The sequence below is a fragment of the Clytia hemisphaerica genome, unplaced genomic scaffold, assembly GCF_902728285.1.
Source record: "Clytia hemisphaerica strain Z4C2 unplaced genomic scaffold, Clytia hemisphaerica genome assembly, whole genome shotgun sequence".
NCBI classification, from domain to species: Eukaryota; Metazoa; Cnidaria; class Hydrozoa; order Leptothecata; family Clytiidae; genus Clytia; species Clytia hemisphaerica.
In genome coordinates, this window is record NW_027104315.1 from 251,294 (window position 1) to 265,888 (window position 14,595).

The window sequence follows — 14,595 nt, forward strand, 5'->3', positions numbered from 1 at the left end:
TCATCGACCGTCACCGAAACCCAAGTTAAGGCTTCTGATAAGGCTGCAAAGAGTTTCAAAGTGTATATACTATGTTATTTCTATTGCTTTCATGCTGGTTGATGATAGGAAAGTCATTTTTAGCTGTTTTTAGTGATATTTCCCATAAAAATTACCTCAAGGGGACTCTGCCTTATGTGCCTCTGATTTACGTGGAAATTTTCTCGAAAACCAAGGTTTTCTAAAAATGAATTCTGCCTTTTCTAGTAAAGGTATGATTGTGATTTTCTGGCTAGCAGTTGTAGTTATAATGGTGGAAACAATGAGCCAGAAAATTATGGTATCGCAAATGTTCTCCCCACTTTTTTTTTAACCGAAACGTAAAATTTTGAAAAATATGACAAATTGCGTTTTGAATTTTTTTCAAGTCTAAGGCAGAAGACTACTGTGTCACCATTGATAGAGGAAAATCCTTTATTATAACATTTTTGGAAAGCAGGATAGTTGGGCTTCTCAGATTGGGCTTATTTTTTTTAATCGGTTTAGTAGATCAAAAGTTATGACGGAAAGCGTAAAACTGTCATTTTTCCCAAAACGACAAGGCGTGCACGGGGTGAAGTTCCCAGAGAGAAGGCGTGGTAAAGGTTAAAGAGGAAGAATTTGGACGCTTTGGATTCCCTTGTTTGAGATGACTGTTTCTATGATATAATCATATCTCAAGCTATTGGCGTGAGGGTAATGAGTTTCTTATTAAACAGAGCCCTTTGAGAAGGACTTCCCTTCTGAGAGTGTGGCTATAAAAAGCAAAAAATTAAAAAAAGGCACCATAATAACTGCAAGATTCGAGATTATTTACACGAAAAAATCCACCGTGTTTATAATATGTTCATAAAAGTTCGAAAGAATTAATTTTCACTAACTTTGGCTGCTCGAATCCATTATCTGGTAAATAGTTATCCTGCACCCAACCATATCGATCTGTTCGAAGTCCCAAAAACCATGGCATGTACACAATATCGTCCCGACATTTATCGATCTGATTCAAACAAGTTTTTTGAATTTCTTCGCAATTTTTGCTCTCATCAGCTAAAACACCCCATCGAAGATCAACTGGTATTACTCGGATGAATTTTGAGGCCAATTTTCGATTGATGCTTGGAATAACACGTTGTACCTGTATAAATAGTGAGAAATGCTACACGACTAGTTTTAAGATAAGATAAGGATTGGTTCCCCTTCCTAAAATTAGATCCCCTGAAAAAGGAGCCTCCTCTGTGTAGCAATTCCCCTCTTAAATTACTAATGTTCACAATATTCATATCACGTTTCATGAACCTTGAAACAACATTGTGCGCCATTTGGGAAGAAAACCAAAATATCAACATCCCTATAGAGATTTAAGCTAGCTGCGGTAGAAAAAACATGGTTTCTATTCTCCACAAAAGCTATATAATCTGGCACTTTTCAAGATAAATGAAATCACATACCAAGATATCCCTTTCAGAATGTGTATCAATGAAAGTAGATGAAATGAAAAGTCGGATTTCAATCCAAGTTCCAACTTCGCGTTGTTTTGCTTTCTCTTTCACTGCTTCTTCGTGAATCAAATTTTGAGATAACCATTCATCCAATGAAATGTCTTCTACCTAATAAAGAGATCATCAAAGATTTGTGGGTATTCTACTGACTTCAATTAAAACCACCATCATTTTCCCCTTTTCCTTTTCTGTTACTGCGATCCTCCTCCCTGCCTTCTCCCTGATTTGTCCCCACTATTATATCTCTTAATAAACACAATGCCTTCTCTCCTTCCCTCCTCTTTAAAATGTTCTCCCCAACCTCCAAACTTTATCACTCCTTTCCCTCTCCTTACCTATCATCTTGCTTCAAGAAATATATTTGAGTGTATGAAATGAAAATTGGATAAAATCCCCCTTGAAGAAAGAAGCTACTTAAAGAAGAAAATTAAAGTACAGCAAATGCATATTGACGACCATAATACCATAAAGAGATAAACGATGTACCTATAGCGCGGTCACCTTTGAGGAGGCTGGTAATGAATCCAAAAGGAAAACTTCTTTCGACGCCGGTGTATAGTCCTTTCCGACCGTACCGCTAAGAATTGATAGGTGTATTGTCATTTTCATTAATTTTGGGTATGTTTGGCCTAAAAATCAACTAATCAACTAGTCCTAAAAAACAACACAAAACAGCAGCATAAAAAGTGAATCGACTTACTGAAACTGGTGGTGCTTCTTCATTTACTACCGAAGGTGCTGGCTGCTCAGATGGTTTTTCGAATTGATTGGTTGATGGTTCAGTGTGTTGTACGGTAGGAGAAGGGTTTCTTGCAGCTTGAGATTGTGGGCTTGGAGGCTTGTTCTTCTTAGAGACAATCGATCCCATGTTCAAAACAAATTTTATAGCCAAAGGGTTTCTTCAAGGTCAAAATTTATTTTGTTACTTTTTATATGAATTTCATTTTTTTGCGTGTTTTTAGCTCTAAAACGATAATTTTGAAATTTTTTAGTAACATTGATGATTTCACCGGCACTTTTCTTCAGAGGTGATCAAGAAAGTACACAATGTTCAAATCTCTACTTTTGAACGTAACTTGAAGCGTGTACCATGAAACCTTCTATTCTTAGTAATTTATGTATGAAAATCATAAGCCCCCGACCCTGCTAAAGCTCTAAAATCGTTAGCTTACATACTTAAAAAGAAAAATATAGCAGACTGTACTCAGTTTAAAAAACTCCCAACAGACTTGCACCAGAGAATTTTGAACTTAATCAAGTCCTAAAACACTTCAGTTATCTGAAGTGAATGAGTGAAATGATAAATAAATGCGTGAATGAATGAATGATTGGATGAATGAATGAATGAGTGTATGGATGAATTATTAATAGTAATACTCAGATCTATAAATGAATGAATTGACCCGTAAAATGTCAAGCGAAGAAAAAAGTGCTTGAACAACTACATCCATAAGTATGCAAGTGTGTCTGTCTTCTTTGAACCAACCGATGCTTTACTGCTTATGACCATTATTAAGTTGATCATTAGGAGTCGTTTTAAGGACGTACACCGACGAACTTTCACTAGCCGCTAAGAAGATTTTCTCAGATGGATGAGCGGCTACACACGTAAAACCTTGAGATCGATGATTATAAAATCCATAAATATTTTCTCCAGTGTTGGCATCGAAAATTCTTAAAGTTCCTTCTTGTGAAACAGTCATAATTTGTTCATCCTCATTCAAAATAACAGCGTCAGTGCAGTACTCCACAGTGTGTCCTAAAAGATTGTATATTGAAAGTAAAGGGGATTTATAAAATGCTTTAACTTGTTTCTTTTATTCGTGGACTTATCTTTCAGCAGTAAAACAGAAGATGGGCGGAAAATGGCGGCGATGGTAAGTAAACAAAAAAGGTCGTTGTAAAGGCAGAATTTATAAAAGTGACACATATAACATGATTGAAAAAATGATAAAGTGGCACAAGTTTTTGCGAATTCATTTTTGACAGAAAATTACGTAAAATTTGTAGAAGTCGACTAAAACTACGATTGTATATCAAAATACAATCTGAACTTGATCACCGAGTTCAAAAATGATACCTTTATATTCACAGACATCTTTTTCAGATTCTGGATCGTATTTGTAGAAAATTGTTTCTTCGCCATATAAAATACAATTCGATGAAAAGAATCTGACGAAAGATGTCCTACGCTGAACATTGTATTTCACCTCACCATTGGTCAAATCAAAAACCATAAAACCTACAAATAAAGGAGGAGGGTAAACAGGGAAGGCTAAATTAACCGTTTATATCAACACCTATGGCGTAGAAATTAGGCTCTTAATATTGTTTTATAAAAAAAAAATCAATATAATGCTTATTTCGTCGACAGCTTTCTGGGCGACAATGGTCTTAAATATGTTGTTTGTGTTGGGGATTATGCGATTTTAGACAAATATCGCTAAATAAAAAAGCCCACAAAAATAGTCTTTCGACTAACTACAAAAATAAATTTATTCTGAATCTAATGCACTGAAGGTATTGTAACAATCACCTTTTTTGTTGTTACTAAAGTATATTCTCTAAGTTTTATTTTCAAATAATTCCAAATAATGATTTGACACGATGTATTTAAGGGGTTCGCTATTAGTTAATTTCCCTTAGATTCTTTTCTTCTTCCTTTAAATTCAAATTCGTAATTACAATAAAAGAGTACGTTTAGTGCGGGCTGATGGCCTCGCTATTTGTTTTTTAGGCTGATGGCCTAGCTTTTTTTGATTTATTTCTTCTCTATTCGCTTGCTTCCCTTAACTGCGTTCATTGATTTCAACTCCTGTATTTATATTGTTTTTGAGGTGGTGGAGCGCCACTCCTTCTTTTTGTTTTTCCCACGTTTTCTTTTGTTTGATGAAGAACGTTGCTCCAACGTTGCCTTGTCTTGCTAGTACGTATTGTTTTTAAGAATTTCGTGTAACGCAATTTGCGGTTAAGGTTTTTCCATTTGCTAGGATTTGCCCAAACCTTTTTTTTGTGAAATTTATAACACTCCTTATTTGGGTTTTACGGATTATCTTTTCTTTCAGTTGAGTGGATCGTTCTGTGAACGTTTATCTAAAAGTTTGTTCTCTTAGTTTGATTGGTGGATTCTTTGCAATATTAGGTAATGTTTTTGTCAGGTTTGTATTGAAAATCTCGTGCTTACGTAGTTGATGGTTTGGTCTTTACCAAGAGGAATGTTTGAATTCCAGGGATTATCTTTTTTCTCACGGTTAATCAAATCGTTCGTTAAACGTTTGCTTTCAGAGTTCATTCTAGATTTTGATTGGTGAATTTACAGAGTTATTTCATTGGTTGTATATTTGGAGAATAGAAGGCAGCTATCGTTGTTGTTAGCTACGGCGTTATGATTGAATAACTTTTATTGATAGAAGTTAAGTATAGAATAAATATGCTATTTACATTTAGTAAAGGATGTACTCATGACAGTATTAGATCCAACTTACCCCCATATTTGCCAAAAAGACAAGCTAGATCACCATTATTGTTTATTGCGCAGCCTGAAATCCGCCCACTATAACCTTCGAGTGACAATTTTTCCTTGAATGACGCAACGTCCGAAATATCTAATACCTTTCGTAAATGAAACAAATTGAGTTTAGATATTCCTTTTTAAGGGGTTTGACAGCACACGTTTTTTACTATGAAAATGGTGTCTAAATTTCATCATGGATATTCTTATCATTTGAAAATAAAAACCTAAAACATTCTTAACAGTATTTCTGAGTTAGGATTCAAATTCCTAACCCAACCTAAATGCAACACGTAATGCATAACTTGAATGAAAATAAATGAAGGTGTTTCTTGAGCACTGATTAAGGGTTATTTGCACTTTCAAAGGTAAAAATACTCTAAAAATGCCCGAAAATTGGTAATCTTAATTATAGTAGTGATATTCTTATAAAAAATGGTTTTGGCTTGTTAGGTTCCACCTTAAAAAATTAAGACAGTTCAAAATGTTTTCCCCTCTTTATAGGCAGATCCGTTGAAAAAATCCTTACTATATGTCTCCCCTGTAAAAGGTTTATTGCAATGGGGTAAACATTTAGAGTACTTTTCTCATACATTAGCGTGGACTTTTGCTGATTTACCTTTTAAATTGGTTCATCAGGTGTTTAAAAAAGAGGGATCTTACCTTGCCCACACCTGAGCCTCTCTGTATATTCGCAGTAACCAATAGATGTGTGCCATTACTATTGATGTCCATGTCAGTTAACTTTGTCCCATCTTCACTAGGGACAACATTATATTCAGAGACAGATTCGAAGCCATCGATGTTAAGACAAGCTATGTTTGAATTACTACTGAAAACAAATATGTGCTTCCTATCTGGATGAATGATACATCGTTGTTTACTACTCTTGAATATTTCTTTGGATAATTTCAATTCGATATTGGATGTTTCATGAAGTTCGTATAGTCTTAAAAATAAGATAAGGATGATATTTTTAACAGTAAACATAAAAAAAGTATTTCTAAAGAGGAATTACATTTAGCGATAATATTTGTCTCCTCAAGAAAAATGATTGCAAAAATAAGAATTTTTTCGAAGTAGAATTTAGTTATGTATTCTGTATCTGACCCGATATCGATTAGAGCATTAAAAAATGTTGACTTTCAAAGGAAAGTATATGAATGAGATCTTCTAGGAGAATATAATCTTAATAAGTAAATTTTACCTTAACCAACCCTCAGCAAGGGTTAAAAAGTAATTCCCTTCTCTTATGAAAGAACACCACTTCACTCTTCCGTCTAAGTTTCTTTGCATTGGTGCTGAGTTATTCTGTACTTCGTCCGTATTTGGTAATTCCCAAAGGATACTTTCATGGTATAAGCCACATGTTAAAATCTAAAAATAATTTTTCCTGAGATATACAGGCTTTTTAATACAAACAGTAAATTAGTTTTGGCTCAGCCTCAAACAATATTCTAAGTTTTTCAGCCAGACATTTTAAAGATTCTTAGTTAGGGAAAAAATCAAAATATAACAGCCGCTTTCTTTTTCACCGTTCAACACAAAGATTCTTAGTTTTAATAGTTGCCAAACCAAATATGGGCTTAAAATTAGTCAAAATTTTCCCATTCCATTGTAAGTTCTTCCTTGAACTTACTGACAGATGGGGCATTCACGACCTTGACGCCTAAACGATTCTATGTATCGATTCCTCGGTAAATAAAGCGAGTTAGTTTGATATCCTCTCATTCCAACATTGGCAAAGTTCCTTCGTAGCTCCTGGTTATGCTTGCGTTGATGTCGATTACGAAGAACGAATTTCTTTGAGGTGGCAGATTTATCATAAATATTTAGATGTTTTTTATATATTTCCACCATGTCCCCGATTTCACGCCTTGCTTTAAGACTTGGTAAATTCAAAATTCGTAGACATTCTTCATACGGTTCCTGTAACCTCTTACGAGTCTTGTGGCTCTTCACTGGACATTTTCGATTGCATTAATATGCTTGATGAGCCTTGGACACCGAACAGCTTGTGCATACTAAAGGAGAGGTCGTACGAATGTTATCCACGGAGCATTTCCGGGTGAAAGGAAATCGAAATCGAAACTTCTGTTTATTAATTCGACGAAAGAGTTGGTTTTTTTTCATCTTGCTATAGATATGCTCTTCGAATTTAAGTTCGCTATCGATAATCATCCCGATATTCTTTTCTTGGTCAACGTGTCCTAGGACAGAACCAGTGATCAAGTGTCAACACGTGACACTTTTCTGGATGGAACCTTAGAAGCCAATATCTGGACCACTTTTCTATTGCGTCGATGTCTTGCTGTAGTCTAATTGCATCCTGGATACTATTTATTTCATCAAGAATCTTGGTATCTTCGGCAACGAGGAACATTTCTGAGCTATTAACTTCAGCTAGATCGTTTATATAGATGACAAAAAGTAATGGACCCATAACACTTCCTTGTGGCACACCACTTAATACTTTGCATTTTTTTGGATAAAGTTTTATTGACTTTCAGATGTTGATGGCAATCAGACATAAAGATTCTATCCATTCAATCACCTCTGATGACATAGGCATTCAGCTTTTTCAATAGTCTACGATGCGTAACGGTGTCAATTGTCTTTGCGAAGTCAAAATAAATCACATCAACCAGCATCAACCACCTTTTCGTTTGATATCGAGTCTGCCCACTTTGTAAAAATAGTAACTTCTCTTTCGACAGGTGCTCCACGACTTATTACTTCAATATTCTTTCCATTAGTCTAAACGCAACTGATGTAAGTCTGACGAGTCTGTAGTGTAGTGCCAGGTTCATTTTTCCTTTCTTATAAATCGGAGATACATACTCTTGAATGATTTGGACATAATATGTAAAAGGAGAGTAGCTATATAAAACGCAATCTTTTTTTAGCATGATAGGGTGAATCTCGTCTGCTCCCAGTGATTTGTTAGCATAATAATAAGCTCAATAATTGAGCTCTGCCATGACCATGTTAGGATATGAATGATGCATTTGTTGTTGTTCTTGAATGAAACTCTGAAAGTTGCAAAACTGACCCCGCAGGATGTCGGTAAAGCGAAAACATTTTTCATAATTTGGATCGAGAAGAGAATAAATTTCAAATTTCGTTTTCATTGAGCTATTGGATGTGCTTCCAAAATAAAATGCCTTAGGACTTCTCCTAATATAATGTTAGCAATTCCTGCATAATACTTTAAGCGTACAAACTTTCGCAAGTAGAAACTTTCGCGATTAACAGGGAAATTCGCGAAGGTCTATGCAACGATGTAAAAATAATAGATAACCAACTTGCCTTGATTCTCAAAAAACATCCGTGTTATGGTTGTAAAAATATTAATGACATTTTGCATCGTAAAAAGTGCAATTAAATAAAAACTTGCTTCATTTGCAACCTTCTATTGGACAGAATCGATCACGTGATGTATATTTTTCCAAAATTTGGGTTAGAAAAAGTGTATTTTCCTATAGGCAGCCTCACAGAAGGAATTTCTTAATTAGATATTATTGTTCTATAAACATTCATCTGTTTATTTTATATCAGGCAACCTTCATGCACTTTTCATTCGTGAGATATCGCACTTCAAATCACACATATATTTTTCAGATAACATCATTTTATGAGCGTTTATTTATCCATATGAAGACTAAGTGGTATCAGGCCGATCCCTAGTCAATTTGTCTAAAGATTGGTACCTTTATCTTTTGAAAAAAATTCCAAAATTTGCAGTAAATAACAATTCAAATTTTCTATCAATTCAGTGGATGTCAAAAAGTGTGTCAAAATCTAGCTAAAAGCATAACACGCACTGCACACAGAGCTATTTAAAGGAGTGCTCATTTCAATAGGAAAACAATGGTTGTTCTCTTGGGAGAAGTGCCTTCTAGAGGTAGTTGGTTATCTATTATTTTTACATCGTTGGTCTATGCTCGTGAAAAAATTCTTAACAAATTTGAAACGCTATAAAACTTCGGAATCGTGATAGATAAAGTAATTTCTAGCCTCCAGCTATACTTTGTTTATCCTAACTATGGTGGATATTGCGAACTTATTAAGTACCTTAGAAAATGAAAAAACACAAGATTGATGAAAAAAACTGAACGAAAGTTATACTTTATTTCCTCCAGGAACGAGACAAATCTTGCTGATGGGGTCAGAGTGTCCTCGTAACTCCTCCAGTAATTTGCCGGCTGAAATCGATAGGGTGCGGAAAAATAATTACTTTGTTCGATTCAAAAAGAGAAAAAGAGTGAAGAATCTAAAATTTCGAACGGCTTCAGATGTTCTTTACATTTCGAGTTTCAAGCCTAAAGACGTCCTTACAGTGATCTCATTTTCGACACTTTGTGAGAATCTTTGTACAATATACTAAGAAATTGGGTCTTTTACAGTCTGTAAAATTTAAAAATATCCTTCATCGAAGACTTGTGCTCTTGTATGGTTTGTTTTTTTAAGAATAAACGATATCAAACGGTCCAGAGTTTCTACTATAGATCAAGTTATGTGTAAGGTCTACCATATAAAATGAAAACTCACTTTTACTATAGATTCTCAATAAGTTGTTTTCATATTCTATGGAAAGGATTCGTTCACCATTATGGTCATAGCATAAAGAACAGATTCCACTACGACCAGTATAATTGTTCGTCATATTTTTTCGTCCTACATCTTCGATGTGTTGATTACAAATGCGAATTGATGAATTTGTTAGAGCCCACTCTCTGATAATCTAGAGAGAAAAAAAATTTTCATTTTACACTGAAGCCTATAAAACGACAAGTAAGGTTCGAACTCGGAAAGAATTTCAAGTCACAAAACTTTTAAAGATAGCCTAATAACTCATTCGTCAAGATTGTGGCAAGCAAAAATAGAAACCCCAACCTTTGGATAACAAAGCAAATACTCTACCGATTGGGTCTAACCGGCAACATCTAACATAGAGTGTATTCGAAAAAATGCAGAACAGAATCATAAAATCATCACATTTTAAATGTTCCCTTCCCTTGTTCCATTCCCTTGAGAACGGATTGAGTCCGAAATATGTCGGGAAAAATCAAAATATAATAGCCGCATTCTTTTTCAACGTTCAACATATTTATGACATACTTACTCAATTTCTTTTTTAATATCTCATTTTATAGCCATTTGCTTTAGGCCTAAGAAAGGTTTTATGATTCAAAAACTGACGTCATGAAATTGTTCTTCAAATTTTAGGGGTAAATAAAAGGGGTTTTGCCTGTGACGTCAGTTTTTGTGTCATAAAAAAATTTCCAGCAAAAAACCCCCTCGCGAAAAACTCTTTAAATACTTCATTCTTTGAAATAGACCAGGTTTGGTTGCGTCGCATAAAAGATGTCACGGGTCCTAAGGGTTCACCCCCTATTATTTGGGAATCGAATATTTACTGAAGCAAAAAAGCAAAAAAGTTCCATCTTATTAAAATCCAGTTAAGAGTAGGTCTTGAATTCTATATTATGTAAATTCTGGTCCTCTTTTTTCCGGACACTGTAGAAAGTCATTAATGGACTGACAATAATGTTAAACGACTTACAAAGTCTTTAGAGCCTGAGATGATCATGTCTTCAGTGGGATGAGGTGAAAGGCAATAAATAAATTCACCACCGCCCTTAGCTGAGCATAGTTGATTTCCTAAGAAAATGAATTGTCATAAGTACGCCTACAAATTTACTCAATTTTTAACCATATTTTCTTCTTTATCATTTCCGCAGTACACAAAAGGGTGTAAACTATCTTAAACCAAGCAATAGCTCATAACATAGAAAAGAAACACCAGGGAATAAGGCACACATAGCGTAAAGCCCAAGAGGATGGTACTCAAGGTAAACGGCCCTTTAAAGGGTATGTTTTTCGAGCTTCAAAAAGTACACTGAAAGGGTGTAAAAAAGTGATTTTTAGGGCAAAATTTACCTGACCAATTTTTTGCCTCTAATTGGGCAAAAAGGGTCGATATTTTGATCAAACTTAGAATAGTTTTCTCTTCACTGCAAAGGGCCGCTTTTAAAGTCCGAATTATATTGGACCGGATATATGGTTGTTCGTAAATCGAGTGCCCCCCCCCCGCTGAGGCTTATGAAAATTCAAACAACCAACATTTATCTTGAATTACCTTGAAGGTCCCATCCAATTATGTTGCCCCCTACATGTGCTGAGAATATAATCTGCAATCGTTTGTGAAAGCAGTAATCGAAAGCTGGCCTCTCCATACAAAATTTCCTGGTAATTTCAAATGAATTCATATCAAGAATTACAATCCATGAAGGTTTTATGTCATACTTCAAAAATGCTGTTTTGTCAAACCACCCAGTACCGGTAAACAGATCATTTCCATTACAATCAAGCCATGAAATGTAACAAACCTTAAAGTATCAAAATATTATAAAAATATAACTGCCATGACATACACAGGAAATACCAAAGCAAACCACTTTTGGGTTAATCAAACAGTAAAAGCTGCAATCCATTGATAAATTTAAACAAGTTAAGCATTTCAGCTGAAAACATTTTTAAGGATTATAAGAAATCTTTTCATTTAAAGTAGTTAAAATCTAAAAGATGTTTTTAATATTTTTCAGTATGATATTTCACATAACAAGTGATACTTTTATGGACCTACCTGCGGTTATGCATTTAACACGTATATAATCCCGGGGGGGGGGGGGGTACTAGGGCAAGATGGGTTACGGGGATGCTCCGCTGGTCAAGGTACCTTTTTTACCTCCACGAGTCCCAGGTAGGGTCGCAAAAACACCAAAATAGAAAAATCAGTCCCCCGTAGGGTGCCTATTTTTGGAAAATTTGGGGAAAAAGTAGAAAATTTGACAAAATTTGGGAATTTCAGTCCCATTCAGGGTCACTTTTTCGCAAATTTCGAGTCCCACGTAGGGTCCATTTTTCGAACGTCAGCGGAGCACCCCCGTCGGTCGACAAGGGTAGTACCCCCCCCCCGGGTATATAATTGATATCTAAGTGAGCGTGACCATTAAACAATCATTCAAACACAAATAGTGACGATCTTTTAAAATTAGTCGTCTGTTTCTTATAAAAAAAACCGTTTAGAAACCTAAATTTCATGCTCTTTAAATATTCTTTCATTCAAGCAAGCAATATCTCATAAAAAAAATTGAGTAATTTGACTAAGAACATTGATGTATGCTTATTAATAGTGATTCTTATAGATAAACGTGCTTTATTTGAGCTGAAAAATTCGTTTTTTACAAAAATCTGCTTGAGCCATCTTTTACCTACTTTCATACAAAAAATCAGAAAACATCAATGATCCGATTTTTCACAAACCGTTTTTCAGCCGTTTTTTGGCTCAAATTTGGCCAAAGATTTTTCCGAAAATCGGGCTCCGTCACATTTTGGGCATTGCCATTTTGCATCATTGTGCAAAAAATCAGAAAAAACTAATGAGCCAATCTCGAGAAAAGCTGGTAACTAACGAACGGACGGACGGACAAAGGTTAATTTATAGGACCTCCAGGTAGGTCCAAAAAAACAAACTAAACAAAGAAAACACTTACTTCTTCCAAGATTTCACAAGCACTTTCCAGTCTACCTGTAGAAACATCATATTTTGATACCGTTCCTCTGTCATCACCAATAAGTAAAGTTTTGCTGTCAGCTGTAAGAAGAACAACTGACGCTCGTCCATTTACCTGGTGGACTAACTCTCCACTTTTTTGGTCAAATACACAAACTCTTTCCCACGCCATAATGGCTACTAAACCACCTTTTGAGCTCGTAACAGCACAGTCAATACCCCCTAGAGCGTATTTAGCAAGCATCCGGTCACATTCCTCAGGTATGTTGGACCAATATAAAGGGTACGCTTCCCCCTTAACTGAGGGCTCCATCCCTAGAGCCAAGGTATCTTTGGTGACGTATGAGGTTGGGGCTTGTGTTACAGCCATGTTAAGACAGAAATTCGGGAATTCCCGAATATAGGATGTGTAGAGCTGAACAAACGAGGCCCATTGCTTGAGAGCATCTATATCGTCAGTATTTGTGAGTGTTTCCAAGGCAAGTGCGTATTCGTCACTAAGGCTTTGATGCTGCTTGGCAACAATGCGTTCTTTAACAAAGTAGATATTCCTTAAACTCATTTTCAAGCTTTCCAAAGGCAAATCTTGATTTTGATGAGCTTTGAGTTGATGGTAGACCAGTTGTTCTAGGGCGTGCTCGAAATATGCTGGTGGTTCCTCTTGAGGTGTTTCACGGCATTGCTTAGAGACAATATCTTCGAAAAAGTCTCTCATCCACACGTGTGTTTCTTGTTCGAATAATTCCGTCATAAATTTTCGGCGCACGGTATATTTGAGCTGGACGTGGAAGAATCGAAGATAGCCACCACCACCTAAAAACAGTATGCCATTAATTAGAGTCATCTATTTGTGTGTCAACTAGATCAGTTCATGTACGAGGTTTTCTAAAGTGAAGAACTCTAACTCACTAGGTATTAGGTATTAGCTAGGGAGTATGAAAGTGCTATATTTCAACAATGTTTATCTTAGATTGCGCAACTCTTAATGCTGTTACCATTATGTTGTTAAAAAATAATTACGGGAAAATATCTAGAAAACCTCACCAGCAGCTAAAAAATGAGCAATCGAATCGTAGATTCTTGGAAAATTTGCATCGTACAGAAACTCCCCATCGCCTTTTTCTCTTTGTTCTTTAAAATGCAGAAGGTCGTTGATTTGGTTTTCCAGTAAGCCATCTTTTGAAGCACACAATAATCCTGCTACGTCCTCAACAAATAGTTTACCATACTTTTCAGACCATTCGTCTAAAAGGAAGCTAAACAGGTCTGTAATGGTGTTTGGTAGACTCTCAATATACTGGGTCACTTTTTCGAAAATTCCAAACTTTCTCAACGCCTCACATGCAGCGATTAAGTACAATGGACTTTGACTTTTGGACAACAATTTCTCCATTTGATTTCCCAGAATCGGATCCTCATTTTCGGTAAGCTTCTTATTAAACCTTTCAAGTGTTGCTCGGACCATTTCTTGCAAATCTTCATGGCTCATGTTTTCGATGGGAAGTCGTTGTGCATCTGGTGAAACATGACAAGCGTTCTGAAATGTCCCATTTTCTTGGTTTAATGTTGAGATCATGAATTTGAGATTTTTGGGAGCTTTTTTTGTTGGCGGAAGCCACCACATATCCCAAGCACCTAAAAAAGTAAATAGATAACGCTTAAAGGAAATTGTGATACTTTTAAAGCAGTCAGCATCTAGACTAATATTACTGTCTCCAAAATTGCGAGGTTTTGTATTCTCACTTTTGAGAACACTGAACGGAGTGACTGAAGCGATTTGGAATAACCCGCAGTATTGACCCGCAAATTTGAGGACGGTAAAAGTATGTCCTCAGTCATTTAGGATCTAGACAACTAAGAAGCTATAAATGTATCCGTCCAAAGGAAAGACATATAAACAAGCTCACTAATGAATGACCAACAAAGTTCAGAATATGGACTACCGCAATGTCTTCTGATAAATATGCTATTATGGTGTTATGTTGTTA

General features: G+C 35.6%; 2 protein-coding genes across 3 annotated transcripts in view; both read right to left on the bottom strand.

Annotated features, from left to right (window-relative positions):
- LOC136817585 (telomerase protein component 1-like) overlaps positions 1 to 14,595 on the bottom strand; it is a 108,715-nt gene that overhangs the window by 27,986 nt on the left and 66,134 nt on the right. The window contains exons 2-4 of the mRNA XM_067073910.1: positions 2,218 to 2,479; positions 1,467 to 1,625; positions 900 to 1,153 (exon numbers count right to left, since the gene is read on the bottom strand). Of these exons, the coding sequence (XP_066930011.1) occupies positions 900 to 1,153; positions 1,467 to 1,625; positions 2,218 to 2,385 (581 nt within the window). The 5' untranslated portion in view covers positions 2,386 to 2,479. The remainder of the gene's footprint in view (positions 1 to 899; positions 1,154 to 1,466; positions 1,626 to 2,217; positions 2,480 to 14,595) is intronic.
- The window catches only part of LOC136817584 (telomerase protein component 1-like), a 33,348-nt gene continuing 21,720 nt past the window's right edge, over positions 2,968 to 14,595 (bottom strand). The window contains exons 10-20 of one of the 2 annotated variants that reach the window (XM_067073908.1): positions 13,652 to 14,242; positions 12,588 to 13,420; positions 11,171 to 11,420; positions 10,595 to 10,692; positions 9,580 to 9,772; positions 9,157 to 9,233; positions 6,236 to 6,405; positions 5,692 to 5,977; positions 5,003 to 5,129; positions 3,598 to 3,759; positions 2,968 to 3,276 (exon numbers count right to left, since the gene is read on the bottom strand). In XM_067073908.1, the coding sequence (XP_066930009.1) occupies positions 3,011 to 3,276; positions 3,598 to 3,759; positions 5,003 to 5,129; positions 5,692 to 5,977; positions 6,236 to 6,405; positions 9,157 to 9,233; positions 9,580 to 9,772; positions 10,595 to 10,692; positions 11,171 to 11,420; positions 12,588 to 13,420; positions 13,652 to 14,242 (3,053 nt within the window). In that variant the 3' untranslated portion in view covers positions 2,968 to 3,010. Of the gene's footprint in view, positions 3,277 to 3,597; positions 3,760 to 5,002; positions 5,130 to 5,691; positions 5,978 to 6,235; positions 6,406 to 9,156; positions 9,234 to 9,579; positions 9,773 to 10,594; positions 10,693 to 11,170; positions 11,421 to 12,587; positions 13,421 to 13,651; positions 14,243 to 14,595 lie in introns of those variants that run through there. The other variant, XM_067073909.1, reaches the window with a different exon arrangement.